Source organism: Heterodontus francisci, chromosome 1 (assembly GCF_036365525.1).
Source record: "Heterodontus francisci isolate sHetFra1 chromosome 1, sHetFra1.hap1, whole genome shotgun sequence".
NCBI classification, from domain to species: domain Eukaryota; kingdom Metazoa; phylum Chordata; class Chondrichthyes; order Heterodontiformes; family Heterodontidae; genus Heterodontus; species Heterodontus francisci.
The window spans coordinates 266035486-266056231 of record NC_090371.1 but is presented as its reverse complement, the minus strand read 5'-3'; the positions used below and the strand labels follow the sequence as shown (position 1 = coordinate 266056231).

Sequence of the window (20746 nt, the reverse complement as noted above, 5' to 3'; positions counted from 1 at the left end):
GATGGGCAAGCAAAAAATGTCATCTCTATGGAAGCACATGTTATTTGTTTTAATTTTGGACGGAACGGGCTACTTTTGTGTCCATTTGTAAAACTCTTCTACTGTTGAGGGTTTTGAGTCTGTTAATGAAGTATGGAGAGTTCTTGGCAGTTGACAGTTTATATAAATGGGAGATGCTTTAAGTCATATGATGTTCCTCTGCATCATTGGACACTGGGTTCTGAACATTCAAACTGCTCAATGATCATTTAAGAATTACTGGTGAATGAACAAGGAGATCATTGCCCCTGCCCCTTTCCCCTCCACTGCTAGCATATGGTACCTATGCTTATAGGAGACAAAATTCATTTGCAATGATCTGATGGGACCATTTGAAATTTTGTGTAACAACACATTTTAAAAGTTAAAACTGCCGCTCCAGTTTAATAAAAAGCTAACTTTTTGACTAATTTAACATTCTAAAATGCTTGAGAAAATGATTTATGAACAGCGAATTATCGTGGTTCTTTTAATTCCATCTTAATATTAAAAGAGCTAAAGGGAATTTTTAGAGGTATTATTAAGTGCCCATCCTTTATGCTTTCTTTTCTAGAGAACTTGCAAAATATTCTGTGTGCTGGGCAAAATCTCTGTCCTAAATGGTCATATGTTGGAAAAATATTGAAGACAGCGATGTGGGTCATTTTATTCAGGCATATGTGTCTGTGGATTAATCCAGTAGCTTTTGCAACCAAAAAAACTGTACTTGCCTATTATCTGTAAACATTTGCAAGGAGACCTGGAACGGAAAAGAGCCATCTCCAGCATCTCCGACTGTTGAGTGTGATGTCAGTGCTGTACTTTGCCACTTCCTGCAGAGGGAGCCATTGTGTGCTTTCTTCATCAGCTATTGTAATAGGGTCAGAATTTTAAAAATTGTTCTGATTACTGCTCCATAATGAGTAGATTTGAGATACTTGCTGATAGGTAGGTTCCTCAAACAAATTGCAAAACTAACCAGCAGCTGTAGTATAATTTGTATTTATTAATCTAATGGAACTAGTCTCTGACCTTACAAAATTTATAAGAGTTTAAAAGCCTTGTAATTTGAAGAGTGGTTAGAGATGTCTGTGAAGTGGGGTAGCGATTGCTTTGCTCAACAAAGTCCTCTGTGCTATTGTCATCTATGTTAAGAATTGATTATTTTGCAATTTTTGTTTTCTGTATAGGGTAAGTAGAACAGTCGTGGGTGGGGGGTGTCCAACTGTGAGGGGACTGAATTAATCTGCATAGTTTCCACCTTTTGAGTTGATGTCTATTGATAGCTCCTGATTCATCACACTATTCAGCTCGGTAACTCCTCAATGAGGTCACTGGAACTTGCTGTTCAGATATTTAATGAATTGCAAAAATAAAATCTCTTCAGTTTTTTGCTTTGGGATATGGATGGTGATGCTTAATTTTTAAATATTCTGGCTGCTTGTGCTGGAGGATATTTAGGGTATTTGGAGATCTGAGTGTGTAGTCCTCTAAACCCAGAAATGTCAGTATCCAAATTTGAGGTATGATTTCAGACCTTTTACTGCTCCGTTTCACCAATGCCAAGTCAAATTGCCCAGCTTAATCGTCATGGATTCCCTTATCAATTTGTTATTTTCCCTTTTTAAAATGGTAACATTCTTGTATTCCACTAGATCATTGAGTTCTCATTGTCATCTATATTTCGCAGGTAGGGCAGAGTGGAAGCCAGGTGCTGGCTCATAAGGAGAGAGCAAGGATCATTTGACACCCTGCCACTCACACATGGTGCATTTTTTTTTTTAAATGCAGTAAGTCTGACGAACATGCAAGCTGTAGGATAGAGGAAGAATAACGGGTGGATGAAATCTTTGCTGTACTGGTCATTGATTTTCTTTTTGCTTGGAACAGCATTGACCCGGTTAAAAAGAGCTATTTGTTTAATCCTGTGACCAGATATACCACGTGAGCAAGCTACTGCCAAACTGGAGCTGTCATCTCTATTTCCAGTTATAAATGATTATGGAATGAAAAAGACCAACAGATTTGGCTTGAATCAAACCACTCACTGGGCAACAAGAGAATTGGAATCTGATTGGATACAACACTGCAGTTTTTCAAACACATGAATTTTATCTTGAATTAAAAATGATGTATATTTTCCGATGCTCTCTGTTCCTGCCAGGGTGGTTTCCACTCACTGATGCCACATCTTACAGCTGAGGCTAAGATCTTTTTCTCTAACACAATGTGTTGGAGCTCAAACACTGGACAATTTATTTTATAATTACTATTTTCTTTTAAATTGTAAATGTTACAAACCATTATCTTGACTGCTGAACTCCTTTTTTTAAAATATTTTTAATTACAGCTATAGAGAAGAACGGAAATTTAAATTCTTTACTGTCAGCAAATGATTTTATATTTTACCTGTCTAATTCCAGAGCCATTTCAAGCCTGGACTGGATTTTATGCATCTCGGAATGCACTTAAAGGAGTGGCCCGGAGAGCAAATTCATTGCTCTATGCCTGCGAATCCCTTTTCACATTGTACCGCTTGAAATACCCCTCAGGATCTTTCGACAAACTTTGGGCTCTACAACAAATTCAGCAGCTGAGATGGGCTGTATCGGAGGTGAGGGCTTTCAGGCACGTTGCTGGTCAACTACATTTTCTAGTGAGATATAAAGTGAAGAAATATTCCAAATTGTACTCATGTATACTTTTGGAAAGGCTGATCAAAATTATGACAAATGGTACTTTTTTTTTCAATTGTTACCTAAAAGGAGCAATATTGAGCATGACAAAATGTATAGAATTTTACAAAAAGAGGCTAGTGGGAAAAAAGGTGGGATGTTCAGTAATGGTGCCAATAGTTTTGGGGGGTTGGGGAAAGGAGCACTGTAAAATTCACATGAGGAAAGAAGAACATACCATGAAATATGTCTGTATTTCCAAAAAGTACCTCAATGGAATAATATAGTACAAAATGTATTTTAATGCCGTGCAGCTGATACAGTGGCCTGTTTTTAAAGAACTGCTGTTCTTATCCAGTGTAAATGCAGTTAAATGCTAGCATAGAAGATAATGGATACATATTAAATTACTAGGTGCTAATTTAATTGAGTTTCAAATCACTTGTGTTATCTGGATATTTACAGTATATGTTACTATCCTTTTTAATAGTGCATTTGCAGAAAATGCATTAACTTGTGTGTTTTTAATTGAACAACATTGAAATTAAGCTTGCAAATGTAACCCAAAAAACCAAACACTGCATTTGATGTTCTGAGTGGAATTCATATTGATATGTAGCAAGGAACCAGTTGGATACTCCATGATTAAAAACTGAGACTAACTTCATATTGAAGCATTTGGAAAAAATAACCACTCAGTAACTAACAAACACTGAGGCAATTTTAAAGTTGGCACTCCAAGTGAAAGCTTTGATTCACTGGGACACAAATCAGGAATTTGGGTACGAGGGTTATGGTGCCAATAGGCAGTGCAAAGATTTGCCATCCAGTCCAGAGAATCAGGTAGGTGTCTACCTGAGATTGCTAAATTTACTTCCAAGAGTGATTCAGCATCATGAAATCGAAAATTGTAATAATTTAATTTGTATTTTATAAAAGCAAATACAAGTCCTTAGCTATATATTTATGTTTTATCCTCATGGAAATGTCGACATTTGTGTATTAGGTACAACATCATGATGCTGTAACTGGGACAGAATCTCCCAAAGTAAGAGATATGTACATGGATCACCTATTACGAGGGATGTGGGCTGTGAAATCAGTAATGGCTGCCATATTCCAAGAAACGCTGAACACTCAAAAGGATAAATTTGATTTTCCTCTTCCCTATAGTCAAGACACAAGAAGTACAGGTACAGATAGTTTGTTAAATAAGTTGCAAAGTCTTTAATGTTACATACTGTGTTTAGTTTTAACTGGGCAGAACAGGTAGACCAAATAAGTTGACAATAAAAACAGTTATTTTTGATTCAATTTTTTTAATGTATAGTAACCTAGTTACCAGCTGAGCTATTGGAAAATAGTGAAAGATTGTGACAAAAATTGCAGTGAAATTCCTTCTTTATTCTTGTAGGGAGATTCTGGGCTTTAATAGATGCATGTTGGCACTCTTTCTTTGTAATTCTGGTTATTGCCTTGTTTTATTGCATGTTAAATGGTTTTAAAGTTATTTATCTATCCTCTCTCTATTCCCAGTTCAGTGTGACTCTGAACACCTCCCTTCCTTCCCTTTTGCACTGTCCATGTTGACACTCCCCACCCCGCTCCTGGTGGCCCTGCAAATACGGCTGAGCTGTCGGCTCTCTGATTGGCTGGCAGCTTTTGGAGTTGGGATCCCCATATTTAAAGGGATGGGGATGCTGGCTCTTGAAACTTAGAAAGAGAGGAGGATCGCTCCGGGGTGGGGGGGGGGGGGGGGGGGGGGGGGAGGGCCACGAAAATGCGGAGGCGGAGTTCTTTCCCCCCCCCCCCCCCCCCCCCCCAGCTTTTTGGTCTGACACTGGGAGCCTCCAGCATAAAATCCAGCCCTTTCAGTGCACCTCACCTTGTTATCATATAGGGTGACTAAAATTCCTTATTTTTTGTTGGGGAATGGGCCTATTATGAGCATGATAACTTTTATAATTTTCTAGAGTTTCTTTTGATCATTTTGTAAATCTGCACTAAACAACTTGTGTAAATATGCATGTACACACTTGTCTTGAATGTCAGACTGTTTTTACTTCTTCCTCTTTGAAAGAGGATGACTCTTTACAGATCACTGTGTACAACCCTCTTGGATGGAACATCACGACTGTTATTAATGTCTCTGTTGCTTATTCGGAAGTCAGTGTATATGACGATGCAGGAAATGCTGTGCCATCACAGGTATCTGACTTGTGTTTTTGTTGAAGGTATTGACAAATTACCATGCAAAATTAAATAATTATGCAAAGTTTATGACGAAATATTGGTTCACATCTTTGCAGTGTAAAACTTGAAAAAATTCTGCACTAGAAATTGTTTTTTAAAAAGCTTTTCCCTCTTTATGATCCCAGAAAGCACCATCTTTATTTAACATTCCTGTAATGCAAAAGGTTTTCTATATCAGCCTTGACTCAGTGATGGCACGATCACCTCTAAGTCAGAAGATTGTGGGCAGAATTTTATTCCGCCCTTGGAGGCGGTTGTGTGTGTGTGTGTGTGTGTGTGTGGGGGTGGGGGTAAGCAAAATGGCACGGGGCCCCATTCTCAGCATTGCCCGGGCCCCCTGCCATTTTGTCCGGGATGGGGAAGGCCTTGGACAGCCTACCAACCTCAGGCCAATTGAGGCACCTAAGTGGCCACTTAATTCAGTAAACTAGTTTACGATCTGGTCAAAAACATACTCGTTCCTGTGCAATAACCTTCTGTAAGTGGTTGCATTGACCTAGAAATTGGTCGACCTATTTTCGGGCGCTGCTTGGTCTATGAAGGCACCAAAATAGGGGAATGGAGGCGTGAGCACATTTCCTCTGGAAGTGCACCCCTTGCCATATTGGCTATGGACAAACAAGAGGTGCCCAGTACCCTTACCTGTAGCATTTACATATTTAAAGTAGGACCAAATGTCTGTTCTGATGCCTACTTCTGTAAAATTGGTTTGCCCGTACGCAGCCAGCTTCATTCAGGGAAGCAGAGACTGCTCCAGAAAAGTAAAATGTTTACCGGAATGTTGATCCAGGAGACGAATGCTCCTCCCAGCCCTCTACTAAGGGATCTGATTGGCGTCCGCAACCCCCGTAATCTATGATGCCTGGCCCTGCGATCCCTGACCCAGGGCCCAATTCTTGGCCCATCCTCAACAACACTAACCGGAGGGCATCATTATGGTAACAGTGGAAGCCGTCTTCACTGACAGGCTCTTGATGCTTTGTCGGCACCATTGAAATGAGGCCCAATATTTGGAGAGCCTCAGGCTTCACCAATCAGCTGCGCAAATTACGTTTCCGCACCCTCCCCACCCCCCCCCCCCCCCCCCCTCCCTACCCACAAATGCCCCAAAATGTTCGCGGCTCAATTTCTAGACCCTTGTATGTTTCTGCTCCAATCAAAGCTGAGCTGAGTTGAATGTGTGGAAAGGAAAAATCAGAAGGGTGAATCATATCTGGTAGTTCTTAATGCTTCCTGGAAGCTAGATACAGGGAATATGGAACTAACCTGGGAGTATGCTGTATACTTGCCCTGTCAGAACCAGAGCTAGTAAGGTCAGGCAGCCTGAATAGGCGAGATAAATTATTATAAGTAGCAAACTCTCTTGGCAAGTAAATATATTTTTAACTTCTAATAAAAAGTAGTAATACCAAATGGTGAATCAGTGAGCCATTTTTTTTTTTAGCTGCGCTGTATTACATTCCTGTGTTCAATGTGCATGGTGAAATAATATTAAAGCAATTAAATTTTCATTTTCTGTTGTAGATCCAGAAATCTGCAGATTCTAACAGCACCTGTGACCTGTATGTTCTTGTAAGGCTAAATGCACTAAGTTACCGTAGGTACCAAGTAAAAAACAAAAAATCAACTTGCGCCAAGGAGCCAAATGGCCGATGCTCAAAAAATCCAGCCCCGTATAGAGGAAGAGTGGTTACATTTGACAGAAAGCTAGTGAGCAAATCAAAAACTCAACGGCACAGACTACTTCCATTGATGAATGACTGTTATTTGTTGATGCTGAATAAAGACACTAACTTGCTGTACAGCATCACTGACAGGTGAGAATCATGGTAAATGGCTCCTGTATCAACCAAGCATAAGAAAAAAAAAACTTCCACTTTGCTTCATTTAAACGCCAGTAAACTTTAGAACAGTGGCATAATTCAGAATCTGATTTGCTAAGTCATGGAACTTCTTTTGTAAAAGGATTCTTTTATAATGGGACAATATTAAAGACTGTTCATATAGGTTTCTCTTGGACACATAAACATGACTTGTGTTTTTGCTTAAGGCAGAGCTGCTGTGCAATTGGTAGTTTACATTGTGTAGGGAATAACTTCTGTAACACAATTGCACCTCCATGATGCAAGTTTCAAGGCGATACATTCCTCAGCCAAAATTGTGACTCATTATCCAGCTATGATTTTTAAAAATTCCTTATTTAAATGCCAACTTCCTCCATGCCCTCCTTTTTGTGGAGGTACTTGGATCTCTACTTGAAGAGCTGTGACCTGCAGGGCTACAGACCTAGTGCAGGAAGGTGGAATTAGGCTGGGTAGCTCTTTGTCGACTGGCACAGACACAGTGGGCTGAATGGCTTCCGCCTGTGTGGTAAATTTTCTATGATTTCTATGAGATGTGGACTCCTTACAGTGGCAGTTCCCCAGAGTCTTACTCAAGTGACCATTTTCCTCAATTTCAGTGCTTTTTAATGCTGGCCTGGCTGAGACCAGCTAACTCAGTGCCGATCAAGTACTAAGCATGATGGTTTCCACGTCTATATAGTTCAGCTACTCACTACCATTACCAGCCTAACTAAGAATGCAGAAACAGTCTTGGGGATAGTAATATATTCATGCATGCCTTGCCTTCACTAATTTATGTCTTTAACGTGAACACTCTAGAGAGACAACTGGCATTTTATGGAAAATAAGTTACTTGCTTAGGAGGAATTAAGTCTGAAACTGTCACTATGACCCTTTCTGATTATACTGAAACTGCTTTTGCATGGAGTTAAATTCTAATGGAGAAACCCATGTAAACATTGTCAAAATATTTCATTAACTCATATTGAACGTTGGTGGTCAATTTTGATGCCTTGTTCTTGTGATATGAGTGATTGAAAGGCTTCTTGAGATAGGAACCTTTAGGAATTGGGAAATTCCTGTATTCAATCACCCAGTTGTCATAATAGTTGCTCTCTGTTGTAAATGGCAGATCCTCCCAGAAGACCGTCAAGATCAAGCAAGAGTTCTTGGAATACCACGCTAATGGAGACATCAGACAGGGCCCAATCTCTGATAATTACATATTCACACCAAATGGCTCAGCGGTGTTGGTGTCTAAGTCCATTGGTATGGAAATAGTTGCAGGAAAACTAGTAACTGAAATCAGGCAGTACTTCTACAGGTAATGTATATCAAATGTAACATGTTAAGGACCTTACGTACTGATTTCTCACTAAAATAGGGATCACTTGGTATGAGAAAATAAAAATAGAACAGATTTGCCATTGTATACAGGTAATCAGATAGAGTACCTTGCATCACTCTTGCATTCTTTCTTGCAATCGTGTTTTATTTTTAACTTTGAGTGGCATTGTCAGTAATCCAGGAGAAAGACACGGGCTTTTTTCCACAGCTGGAGAATTGAGCAACATAGGTAGAGAAGCAAGTATAGCTTACAAAATTAAGAGAAGAATGATTTGTTTTCATTAGTTGATAAAGTTCAAGCCACAACTCCCAGGAATTCCCAAAACTCTCATTGGTGTTTCTCCAGAGCTTTGTCCTATGAGGTCTGTATTTCAAGATGTTTTATTTTTAGGACACTTGTTTTTAATATCGTAAGCTGCTGCCTCGACTTTTTCAAGAAATGATTTTGTAGTTACAATGTTCTGATGCATCAGATTCTGGATCCCCTTTTATAGCTGTTAGGTGGTACTCTAACTATTTCCTCTCCTTGAACGTGTTGTCTTCTCCCAGATCTCTGCTCATCTTCCTTGCAATTCCATAATTGAATCCCTGCAATTGAGTTTCTGACCCTGCCACAGTATCGAAAAGGCACTTATCAAAGTCTCAAATGACCTCCTATGTGACTATGTCAAAAGCAAACTATCCCTCCTCATACTTCTCGACCTGTCTGCAGGCTTTGATCTGGTTGATTTTACACCTTCCTTCTCCAATGTCTGTCCACTGTTGTCCAGCCTGGGTGGGACTGCACTCACCTAGTTCCTTTCTTATCTATCTAATCATAGCCAGAGAATCATAATCAATGGCTTCTCTTCCTACTCCCACACTGTTACCTCTGGTGACACCGAGGATCTATCTTGTCCCACTCCTATTTTTCATCTACATGCTGCCATGATCTGAAAACAGGATGTCCGGTTCCACATGTATGCTAGCAATACCCAGCTCTACCTCAACACCAGCTCCCTCGACTGCTTGTCCAACGTTCAGTGCAGGATGAGCAGAAGTGTCCTCCAATTAAATATTGGGAAGACTGAAGCTATTGTCTTCACTCCTTGCCACAAACTCTGCTCCCTGGCCAATGACTCCATCTCTCTCCCTAACAACTGTCTGAGGCTAAACCAGACTGTTTGCAACCTTGGTGTCATATTTGACCCTGAGATGAGCTTTCAACCACATATCCACACTGTCAACTAAGACTGTATATTACCACCTCCATAACATTGCCAGACTCCGCCCCGCCTCAGCTGTTTTGCTGCTGACACCCTCATCCATGCCTTTATTACCTCCAGATTTGACTATTCTAATACACTCCTGACTGGTCTCCCACATTCTTCCCTCTGTAAACTTGAGGTCATCCAAAACTTTGCTGCCCGTGACCTAACTCGCACCAAATTCCGTTCATCCAACACCCTTCTGCTTGCTGATCTACATTGCCTCCTGTTTAAGCAAGACTTCCATTTTGAAATTCTCATCTTTGTTTTCCAATTCCTCGCCCCCTCCTTATCTCTGTAATCTCCTCCAGCCCTACAACCCTCTAGATATCTGCGCTCCTCTAATTCTTGAGGATCTCCGATTTTAATCACTCCACCATTGTGACCGTCCCTTCAGTTGCCTATGCACAAAGCTCTGCAATACCTTCCCTCCACCTCTCCACCTCGCTTTCCTCCTTTAAGACACTCCTAAAACTTATCTCTTTTGACCAAGCTTTTGGTCATATGACTTAATATCTCCTTATGTGGCTTGATGTCATATTTTGTTTTCTAATGTCTCTGTGAAACACCTTGGAACATTTTCTTACATTAAAGATGCTATATAAATACAAGTTGATGGTGATGGCGGTGGCAATATCAACAATGAAGGAGTTAACGTTACCTGACCGCCTTCAGGGCCCTCCAAATCACGGGGAGGTTGTTCACTGTCTGCAAACTGAACTTTCTGAATTTTGCTTTATTTCTGAGGAGTTTGTGTTCAAGATTATCCAACTGCTACACGAGTAACATAATAGCAAAACAGTCTGACTATCATTGTTCTGGCAGTCAATTGAGCAGGCGAGCAAATTAATGTGGAGGACGAGGCATTTGTGGTTGTCTCAAAATTTGTGCCACATGATCGCCAAGAGTTGTTGTATTGTAGCTGTGTTTCCATATTACATATTTTCCTTGAAACAGAATTCTGGGATAGAGTCATAGAGAGATACAGCACCAAAACAGGCCCTTCGGCCCACCGAGTCCGTGCCGACCATCAGCCACCCATTTACACTAATCCTACATTAATCCCATTTCCTTCTCCTATCCCCACCTTCCCTCAATTCTCCTACCACCTACCTACATTAGGGACAATTTACAATGGCCAATTTACCTATCAACTTGCAAGTCTTTGGCATGTGGGAGGAAACCCACGCGGTCACAGGGAGAACTTGCAAACTCCGCGCAGGCAGTACCCAGAACCGAACCCGGGTCGCTGGAGCTGTGAGGCTCTGGTGCTAACCACTGTGCCGCCCTTAGTTGTGTTGGTGTGTAGTATTGTTCCGATAAATGGGTATTGTGCCATCTAAGGTTGTTTTCAAGGCCCACTCTGGAGACTTGAGCAAATAATCTGGGCTGACATTTTAGTCCCATACTGAGGGAGTGCTGCTTTGTCAAAGGCACCATCTTTCTGAAGAGATATTCAACCAAAGCTCGGCTTGAAGATAATAAAAGGTTCAATTGCACTAGGAGAGCTTTCCTGGTGATGTGTTCAATACTTATTCCACAACTAATATCACTAAACAGGTTACCTGGTCATTGAGATAAATGCTATTTGTGTGCAATTTGGTTTCTATGTTTCCCTACCTGAAGTAAAAACAAAATGCATTTTCTACATTAGCCTGGCTTCATCTCATTCAATATTGTAGGAATTATAATACGTTTGTTTTGAATTTCACAACATTCGACATTAGGAGGTATATGGAGTAGGTTTGACAATTTTATTTTACTATTAGTGACCTTTCAGTGAAATTTGGTTTGGTTGTAACTTACACTTGGGTTATTAATAGAAAATGTACTGTTCATTTGAACCAAAACTTGGCTTATCTCCAGATTATGGCATTACACAGTGTTCAATGTTATTTGTTAATGAGTGTTTGCCATTTGGGAAATAAATGTTACTTTATTTATTTAACCTGTAATGAGAAATTTCATTCCACCTCCTCATCTTTCTTACCTCCTTATCTAAATGTGTTGTCACAGTTTCATGGGCTCGGATCATCCTCTGGTACTTTGTCCATTCTTCATATGAATTCAGAAAACAAGTGCAGATCAGTTGAGTGGAGAGGAGCCCAAATTTGCCCTCAGTTGACTTCCCCACAGTTGTACTGAATGATCAGAAGCAGAAAGCCCTTTTGATATTCTTGTTTTCTGTCTAGCTTCTTCAGAGGTGCTGGTGCCAATTGTAGTGCCACAGAGTCCAATTCAAATTGGGCACTTCTTGGCCACATGCCTCAGTAATGCACCAGGTCCTTCATTTACCCACTAGTCATCAGAGAAGCCTTGTGAAACATCATGCGGCAGTGAGAAACAACTGCTGACGATACCCAAAGAAATCACAAAGAAGTACTAAACACAGCTTCCGTCCTTTTTTAAAAAAAAAATTTGAGTGGCTAAACTAACCTTTTGCTTAAAACATGTCCGCTCTCAGTAGCGAAAGAACGATTTTCACCGTTCACCTCGCATACAGTTTCCCACAGACTTTATATGGATTTGTCAGCAGAGACTTCCCAGTCATCCAGCGTCAAGTGCAATACTCTCTATTGGGGATCTGGCATCTGTGAACAGGAAAAGTAACAGTTAGTCTTTTCAATGAATCAGATTGAAATATCCTCACTGATGCACAGCAGGCCAGATTTTCAAAGAGCCATGAGGTCGCTATCCAGTACAGGTGCCATTTGAAAATCATGGGACCGGAGGTCATCTTGGGATCCCAATGCCTCCAGGACAGTTTCGAATTTTCAAAGTGCTAGTTGGGGGGAGGGAATGGAGAACATGCACGTCACCAATTAACGGCCCATTAAACTCCTTTAGGAGCTTGTTAAGGGGCTGGGGCGTTCAGGAAGGCAATTTTTAAATCTGATTTCAATGATTCGGACCAATCTGGTGCATGTTAGTGCACAGCTGTCGGGTTGTGCAGGGCAAAAGGAACTTTATTTCTCTGTTGAAATGAAATTTGAGGGGCCAACTAGAGCCAGGTCTAGCACTTGGTGTCTATGGCCAGTTTTAAATCTGTAACATTAATTTTCTTCTCAGGAAATGAGACTCCACATTTGTAAAATTAATATTTTCAGGCCAGAGAGATTGTTCTATAATTATCACTTCTTATACTGTTTATAAACTCTCATAAATGTACCATCCCTAACTTTTTCAGCTGTTTTTAGTGCGGATCAAGTGTGTAAATACTCCAGGTTCACGCCGTTGCAGTGATTTTTTTTTCAGTGCCTCGTCTATCGACAAGGACTGCAACATCACATGCTGTGGAGGAGCAGTGTATTGCTGACAGCGACTTTTGTATTTTTGCATTTAGCTGCGCATGTGCGGCTGCCAGAATTTGATGTCAGCTTTACCCTGTAATAATGAGTGCTGATAGCCTCACTGTTACTATTACAGCAAAATCAAGGACAATATTCCTTAATAGTTCATGATTGTTAGCTTTTTAGTACTTGTCATGTTCACAATCTTATCCCTGATATTAATCTCAAAACTTGAAAATCTCTTCCATTTAGGCCTGAGAAAAACCGACTGTAATGTCGTGTGTCGTGCTTTATTAAAATAGGCTTTTCTATATTCGTAAATTCTGACTTTCCAGCAGCAGTAATTTTGTTAGGGGTGACAGTCAATTAAAAATATACTCCGAATGGAACTCCTGTATGTACTATTTAAAAACCAGTGATTTTATCTTTTTTGAACAGCAATATTTCTGCCATTGCAAATGATTACCAATATGCAATATTCACAAGGATTTATCATGTACCTAATGGATATGATGGGTCAATGCTATGCAGTAGAATTGAGCAGGAATATGCCGTTGGACCGCTGGAATTGAACAGGGAAGCAATCCTAAGGATGACTACAGATCTGAAAACTGACAGGACCATTTACACGGACAATAACGGTTACCAGATGATGAAAAGACTGTACAAGTCCCACACCAACAATACTCTAGCTCGAGTAAGTACACTATTATCTTGCACTTATACTCAGGCTGAGGGGGAAGGGGAGTCTGAATTCTTAGAAATTTTAGAAAACAGCAGCATAAACCCCTGCTTATCTGGGAAAGTATTGAAGATTAAATAATTTCTTCATTCATTGTAGGTCTCATTTGGATTTTTCCCCTTTATAGTTTCTACCCCCCCCCCCTCCAGATATTACTATTTAGATTTTATATTTAAATGCTCATAAATCACTATTTTTTTTTTAATTCATTCAGGGATGTGGGCATCGCTGGCTAGGCCAGCATTTATTGCCCTTGAGAAGGTGGTGGTGAACTGCCTTCTTGAACCGCTGCAGTCCATGTGGGGTAGGTACACCCACAGTGCTGTTAGGAAGGGAGTTCCAGGATTTTGACCCAGCGACAAAGGAACAGCGGTATAGTTCCAAGTCAGGATGGTGTGTGACTTGGAGGGGAACTTGCAGGTGATGGTGTTCCCGTGTGTTTGCTGCCCTTGTCCTTCTAGTTGGTAGAGGTCGCAGGTTTGGAAGGTGCTGTCTAAGCAGCCTTGGTGCATTGCTGCAGGGCATCTTGTAGATGGTACACACTGCTGCCACTGTGCGTCGGTGGTGGAGGGAGTGAATGTTTGTAGATGGGGTGCCAATCAAGCGGGCTGCTTTGTCCTGGATGGTGTCGAGCTTCTTGAGTTGTTGGAGCTGCACCCATCCAGGCAAGTGGAGATTATTCCATCACACTCCTGACTTGTGCCTTATAGATGGTGGACAGGCTTTGGGGAGTCAGGAGGTGAGTTACTCGCCTCAGGATTCCTAGCCTCTGACCTGCTCTTGTAGCCACGGTATTTATATGGCTACTCCAGTTCAGTTTCTGGTCAATGGTAGCCCCTAGGATGTTGTTAGTGGGGGATTCAGTGATGGTAATGCCGTTGAATGTCAAGGGGAGATGGTTAGATTCTCTCTTGTTGGAGATGGTCATTGCCCAGCACTTGTGTGGCGCGAATGTTACTTGCCACTTATCAACCCAAGCCTGGATATTGTCCAGGTCTTGCTGCATTTTGACATGGACTGCTTCAATATCTGAGGAGTCACGAATGGTGCTGAACATTGTGCAATCATCAGCGAACATCCCCATTTCTGACCTTATGATTGAAGGTCAGTTGAAGGGCAATTTTCCACATTGATGAAGCAGCTGAAGATGGTTGGGCCTAGGACACTACCCTGAGGAACTCCTGCAGTGATGTCCTGGAGCTCAGATGATTTGACCTCCAACAACCACAACCATCTTCCTTTGTGCTAGGTATGACTCCAGCCAGCGGAGGGTTGTCCCCCTGATTCCCATTGCCCTCAGTTTTGCTATGGCTCCTTGATGCCATACTCTGTCAAATGCTGCCTTGATGTCAAGGGTAGTCACTTTCACCTCTTGAGTTCAGCTCTTTTGTCCATGTTTGAACCAAGGCTGTAATGAGGTCAGGAGCTGAGTGGCCCTGGCGGAATCCAAACTGAGCGTCACTGAGCAGGTTATTGCTAAGCAAGTGCCGTTTGATGACACCGTTGATGACACCTTCCATCACTTTACTGATGATTGAGAGTAGGCTGATGGGGCGGTAATTGGCCGGGTTGGACTTGTCCTGCTTTTTGTGTACAGGACGTACCTGGGCAATTTTCCACATTGCAGGGTAGATGCCAGTGTTGGATGCTGTACTGGAACAGCTTGGCTAGGGGCGCGGCATGTTCTGGAGCACAGGTCTTCAGTACTGTTGCCGGAATGTTGTCATGGCCCATACGTTTTGCAGTTCCAGTGCCTTCAGTTGTTTCTTGATAATGCGTGGAGTGAATCGAATTGGCTGAAGTCTGGCATCTGTGATGCTGGGGACTTCAGGAGGAGGCCAAGATGGATCATCAACTTGGCACTTCTGGCTGAAGATTGTTGCAAATGCTTCAGCCTTATCTGTTACTTTGTGACATTTGCCTTTCTCCACACGCAAACACCAGCTTTCTTGGTGTTGATGGCACTACATTTGATTGCAATTTGTGCCGTTGCCTGTTGCACTTGTTGAGGTTGATGACATTTGATCTATCTTTTGCCTGGAAACCATTAACACCTATTCTTGGATTCAGTTCATGATCTTGTTTTAACAAGGCAGTGGGCAATATTCCAGCAATGCTGTAATCAACGATACTGCTTTTCGTTACCTGAATGCTTCACTTTTCCCTGTATTAAAGCTTTCTTTGTAATATGATAAACTTTAGTTTATAGAAATAGCAAAGGAGCAGTTTGCTTGTAATTTAATTTTGAGAGAGTGTGGCAGTGGCATGAAGCTGCTAATCTCATTAAACATGTAGGTTTTAAAAAAAAAACTCTGATTTCAGTGTAGCAGGATTTCCAACAGCATTTTAAGATTCTAATACATTTTCATAACGAACAAGGAACTAGCTTTGGAATCCCAATTGGGAAAGCCATCTGTCCATAACACTTGGTTGTAATTCAGCTCTCAAAGAAACATTGTGAGTTATCTTTGAGACGTGTTTGGATTGCCTGAGGGGGTCACAGAAGAATTTTCCAGTGTATGTTTTCCCTTATTGGTCCTTTTTTTTAAAATCTGGCCCTCCCAGGAGAGTATGTGGTTGAAGAGGTGGAGGAAATGAAGAGCAGGTGGAGTGGAAGGATGGAAGTGTTTTATTCAAATGCTTCAGCCATCATGGTGTGGGACAGACTTGATGGACTAGCTGGTCTTTTCCTGTCTGTCAATTTCATATGTTTGTCAAGCAGTTGCAGAAATGCAATGATTTTAAAAGAAATACTGGAACTGCAAAATTATAGATGGAAATAAAAATTAAGAATGAGGTAGTGGGTCATTCAAACAATCAGCATCTCAAAGAGAGAGACAGAGAGGTTGAGATGGGGCTCTACATCAGAACTTGAGTTTCGAATGAAAGACCCCACCCAAAACTTGAAGCCTCTATTTAAGGTGCTGACTGGCCTGCCAAGTATTTCAAGTATTTCTCTTTTTTTAACCGCAAAAAAAAAATACATATTAAGCTATGCTTAACTTCACAGTGTGTTAAGTCAAGCAGTTCTTCAGCTTTGCAGTGCAACAGTTGGATTCTATGCTGCCATAGTGCTGCTGCAAATTGCCAGAGTAAAACATTGCTTGAAAGCTGTTGCACCCCACTGCACTGGATGTTGACGTAGGGTGGTCTGAAATACATTTGGGATTATTATGCAAAGTTGCATTGTGATTTGTTGATCTGATGTGCAGTTTTTGCATGTAAATGGATTTTCAAAATGCACTTAAATTCTGACTTGTTCAGAGGTGAACAATATTAAAATTGTAGGAGATATTCATTCTTCAATAAGCTATGGCTATCCTATATTAATGTAAATATTGCTGCTTTCTCTGGAGCATCACAGTCAGGATTGGAAGTATTATCAAGAAGTTTTTTTTCTTTGTGCTTTTCAGAACTACTACCCTCTTGTAAGGACTGCTTATATTGAGGAAAGTGGCACAAGGCTTGTCATGTTATCTGAGAGAGCACACGGCATTTCCAGCCAAGCTGATGGGCAGTTGGAGGTGAGACATTTTTCCAGCTTAAAGCAATTTTTTTTTTTTTAAATCATCAGCTGTTTTTTTGAATGACACAATAATTCACTATTTCTAGCTCAGCAAAAACATATTTACACCCCCCCCCCCCTGTAGGAGCGGGCCGGAGGTGCAGGTGGGGCGTAAAATTGAGTGGTGGGGTGGGGGGAGAAACATTCCTGTGGTCTTCCTGCCCCCACTGCAAATTTACAAGTGGCAGCGGTGACAAATGGCCTGGCTACCCCAGGCCAATTAATTGCCGCTTAAGGGCCTTCTCAGGCTGATGGTTCCATTCACTGGACTGTAACTGACCAGGGTCACTGGGGGATGTAACAAAGTAGAGGCCATGACAATTAGATTACATAAACTTATTCTTTATTCAAATAAAGAGCGTCAATGGAACGCTAATAATGTAGTCAGCACCCAAGTGAATTCCTTTGTGCAACTAAGACATTTTCCTCACATGATTTCTCATACTTCTACTTGGTACTACTCCTATGACTTCAGCAGGCTGCTCATTCCCCGGCTCTTGTGCGTGAGATATCCGTGGTGGACATTCTCTGGGTTCTGGAGCTTGTGAGGACCCTGACAAAGCCTACTCCGTCTGCATCTGTGCAGGGGCAGACTCTGCCATCAGGGCAGCAGGCAGAGCAGGCGAGGGCCAAGAAGAGAGGGCGCCTTGAGAAGAGCCCCCACTGTCATGAGCCCTTTCTCCATCTTCCCTCTCAAGGCTCACCTACACTTCCCTGCGAACCAAGAGCAGGAGAGCTTTTGGCTGCATGTAAGTGTGGCGTTCAGCCACCAAGACGAGGCTCTGATCGATGTTCTGTAAACTGGGGCAGTCATAGCATGTATTGGTGTGGGCCAGAATGCACACTGTGGCCTGCCCCGTCTGACTCTCCACTATGTTTAATTTCATTGGTGATCTATTTGTGGTGCGTACAGATCTTGTTCTGTGAAAGTTACATTCAGCTAAATTTTTTTATTTTGCTGATTTGCATGGCTGTCTCCCACAGACCTTTTTCCTCTTCATATTAAAACCAGACCTTCAGTTGTTTTGAAGTTTCCAATGGAGAATCTTTTTATTTTAATGGTCAATTAATAATATTCATATGCCTCTTTCTGTGCTGCATGATTGTGTAATCGTGAGTGTCTGTTTAATCCATAATGATACTGTTGCAGATGATGCTTCATCGCAGATTATGGAACAACAAAGAATGGAATCTGGGCTATAATCTTACACTGAATGACACTTCCGTGGTACGACCAGTTTTCTGGCTGATGTTGGGGTCAAAGTCAACAACTTCATCCTTGTATCAGAGTGGGATGGCGCTCGAGTTCAGGCCTTTTGTTATGTATGGCTCTGTCTCAGGTATGTGCTGCTGAGCTTATAGACAGGGACAAAGGCTGAAAATTTGTTTTGAGGGCCTTCCTTGTTAATGGGTAAGGCTGATCAGTTACTATATTACGACAGTACTACAGTACTCCATTTCTGCCAGCAGACAGGGCAACATCATTTATAGAACTCTCATCCTTTTACCTGTAGCTCTTGGTGGTGGAGGAAATTCATGTACTCTCTGTTCTGGAAACAGTGGAAAGATGCCAGAATTGATATTGCAGGTTGGGGAGGGGTGGAAAGCCAACAGCACTTTACATTGGAGTTACCAGGCAAGCAGTGGCAACAGCACAAGGTTTCTGTATTAATTCAGAAACTTGCTTTAAAAGCTGACTGTGCCAGTAGAACTGCCCCTCCTGCTGCTGGTGGTAGCAACAAATGTTCAGGGCATTCACAGCTGTGCTGGATGGTGGTTGTGCCTGTGGTGAACTGTACAGACCGGAGAGGTCCCAGATGCAGTCCTCACTATCTTGAGTTAGGTTGCAGTTGCAGGGCTATAATTGACTTTTCTGTTCAGATGGGAAAATCAGTCTTGCTACTTCTGGTCACAATGTGCTAAAATTGCACGTGGATATTGAATTAAAGACAGGAGCAAACTCAGCCAGAAGGCCCCCTATATTTGAATAGCCAGTTGGCACGGATGCAATTGCAACCCAGCATATCATTTGAAATAGGAGCTGCTGCCTTATAATATCTTTTTTTTTTGCCCTTTACCTGACACTTCAATTATTCAAACGATTGGTTTTAGGATAATGGATGCCTGTAAAGTCGGCCTGGATCTGCAAGTAGTATTTTTCTCTTTGGGAATGAGCTGCTATAAACTGTTGGTATAAGTTTATGTATTTATTTGTTTCCTTAAGCCACCTGTTTAAACTTATCCGTTGTGATTTTTTATTTATTTATGCAACTAGCTTAGTTTTTTTGTAAGTATTGTGGCAACCATTTCCAAGTTTACACCCACCCTGGCAGCTGATCTTTTGATGCTGTGTACCATGTTAAAAGTAGTTTTTATGTGCAGATGCTGTCATAATCTATTAATGGAAAATAAAAATACTTCCCTGATTTTAGTCTTTGAAAACCAAATAGGCTTTTTTAGAACTCCGAAAACATTAGAAATGCTGTTTGCGTTATCCAGCATTGAATCATATAACTCGTCATTTTTAAGGGACAATAGATGAGGTTTTCTGCTTGTGCATTTGCCAGCCTGTAATTGTTGTTTTGTCCATTAAAATCACAGACTAGTCAGTGCACAAGAGGAAAACCCCTGTTCAGTGTTTCTGTAATTTCATACTGATAACGATTCTTGTTATGATGTGGTGTATTTCACAGGAAAGGAGGCGTTTGTCCCATCAGACAAGTCACAGAGTGACAGTTCAGTGAATTCTATCTTTCTCCCACCTAACCTTCATCTCCTAACACTTTGCCTGCCCGGTTGGCGATATAATTCAAATCACACCGAACATGTGCAAAATATAGTTCGAGGTAAGCTGCATTACAAATTTATTGATGTGTTCTTGGCCATACATTTTTATTGAGGTAATAAAGAGCATTAGAATCTGAATTCACTGGCCACTTAAATATTTTACAGAAGCATTTATAATAATTGTGCCTTAAGTATCTCTGCCTTCTGTTTGCTAACTGCAATGAATTTGCAAACTGGAATTCTAAAGCTGATGCCTGCATAGACAGCTGGAGGAAGAATTGATGGGGCTACTGTTTGCTGCTCGAGCCATTCCATTGCACTTGGCTTTTGGCTGCTTGTCGAAAAACTTGACCTTGGCCATTAACTCAAAAGGAATACTGTGAGCTGAGGCTTGGTAGTTATCCGGCAGGGGTGACCCTGGGCTGCGACTGCATACCTTCTTGGTGATTGGGCACAAAGTGCCCTTGACCTACAAGCAGGGTGCTTGCCAGCTCTCTTGGCATATGTATGATCTGTTAGCATGGGAGAGAATAATGAAATAAATGCAGCAAGTACCTACTATTGGGCAAGAGGATGGCAGGAAAAGAAATAGCTCTGTCAAAACTATCTTGAGTGCATCTCATTTAAAATTACAGTCCTTGATATATTATACAAAGTTGCTATTTATTTCTTCTTCTGATAGCTCAAGTGATTGCAAATTCCACTCCTCGAGCAGCCTGTTGCAAGTTGGGTCTTCTCCCATCTCTCATTATTCATGTTTACAATAAACCACAGCATTGCATTGTTGGAGGTGCCATTGAACTGACTCAGGTGGACATAAAATATCGTGTGGCATTATTTGTATAAGTGCAAGGGAGTTTTCCCAGTGTCCTGACCAACATTTATCCCTCAACCAACATCATTAAAAGAGGGAAGGCCCCACCTTACTTTGTGAAACTCAAAGCATGAAGTTTTTGGAACTCGTTGACTTCCCCTTTG

The 20746-nt window shown here is 41.4% G+C and overlaps 1 protein-coding gene across 1 annotated transcript in view; it reads left to right on the top strand.

The window, feature by feature from the left end:
- The window catches only part of man2b2 (mannosidase, alpha, class 2B, member 2), a 63781-nt gene that overhangs the window by 17378 nt on the left and 25657 nt on the right, over nt 1-20746 (top strand). Inside the window, exons 8-16 of the mRNA XM_068044113.1 lie at nt 2442-2632; nt 3700-3886; nt 4774-4901; nt 6471-6763; nt 7923-8114; nt 13113-13371; nt 16830-16940; nt 18132-18321; nt 19675-19827. Coding sequence (XP_067900214.1) covers nt 2442-2632; nt 3700-3886; nt 4774-4901; nt 6471-6763; nt 7923-8114; nt 13113-13371; nt 16830-16940; nt 18132-18321; nt 19675-19827 — 1704 coding nt within the window. The remainder of the gene's footprint in view (nt 1-2441; nt 2633-3699; nt 3887-4773; nt 4902-6470; nt 6764-7922; nt 8115-13112; nt 13372-16829; nt 16941-18131; nt 18322-19674; nt 19828-20746) is intronic.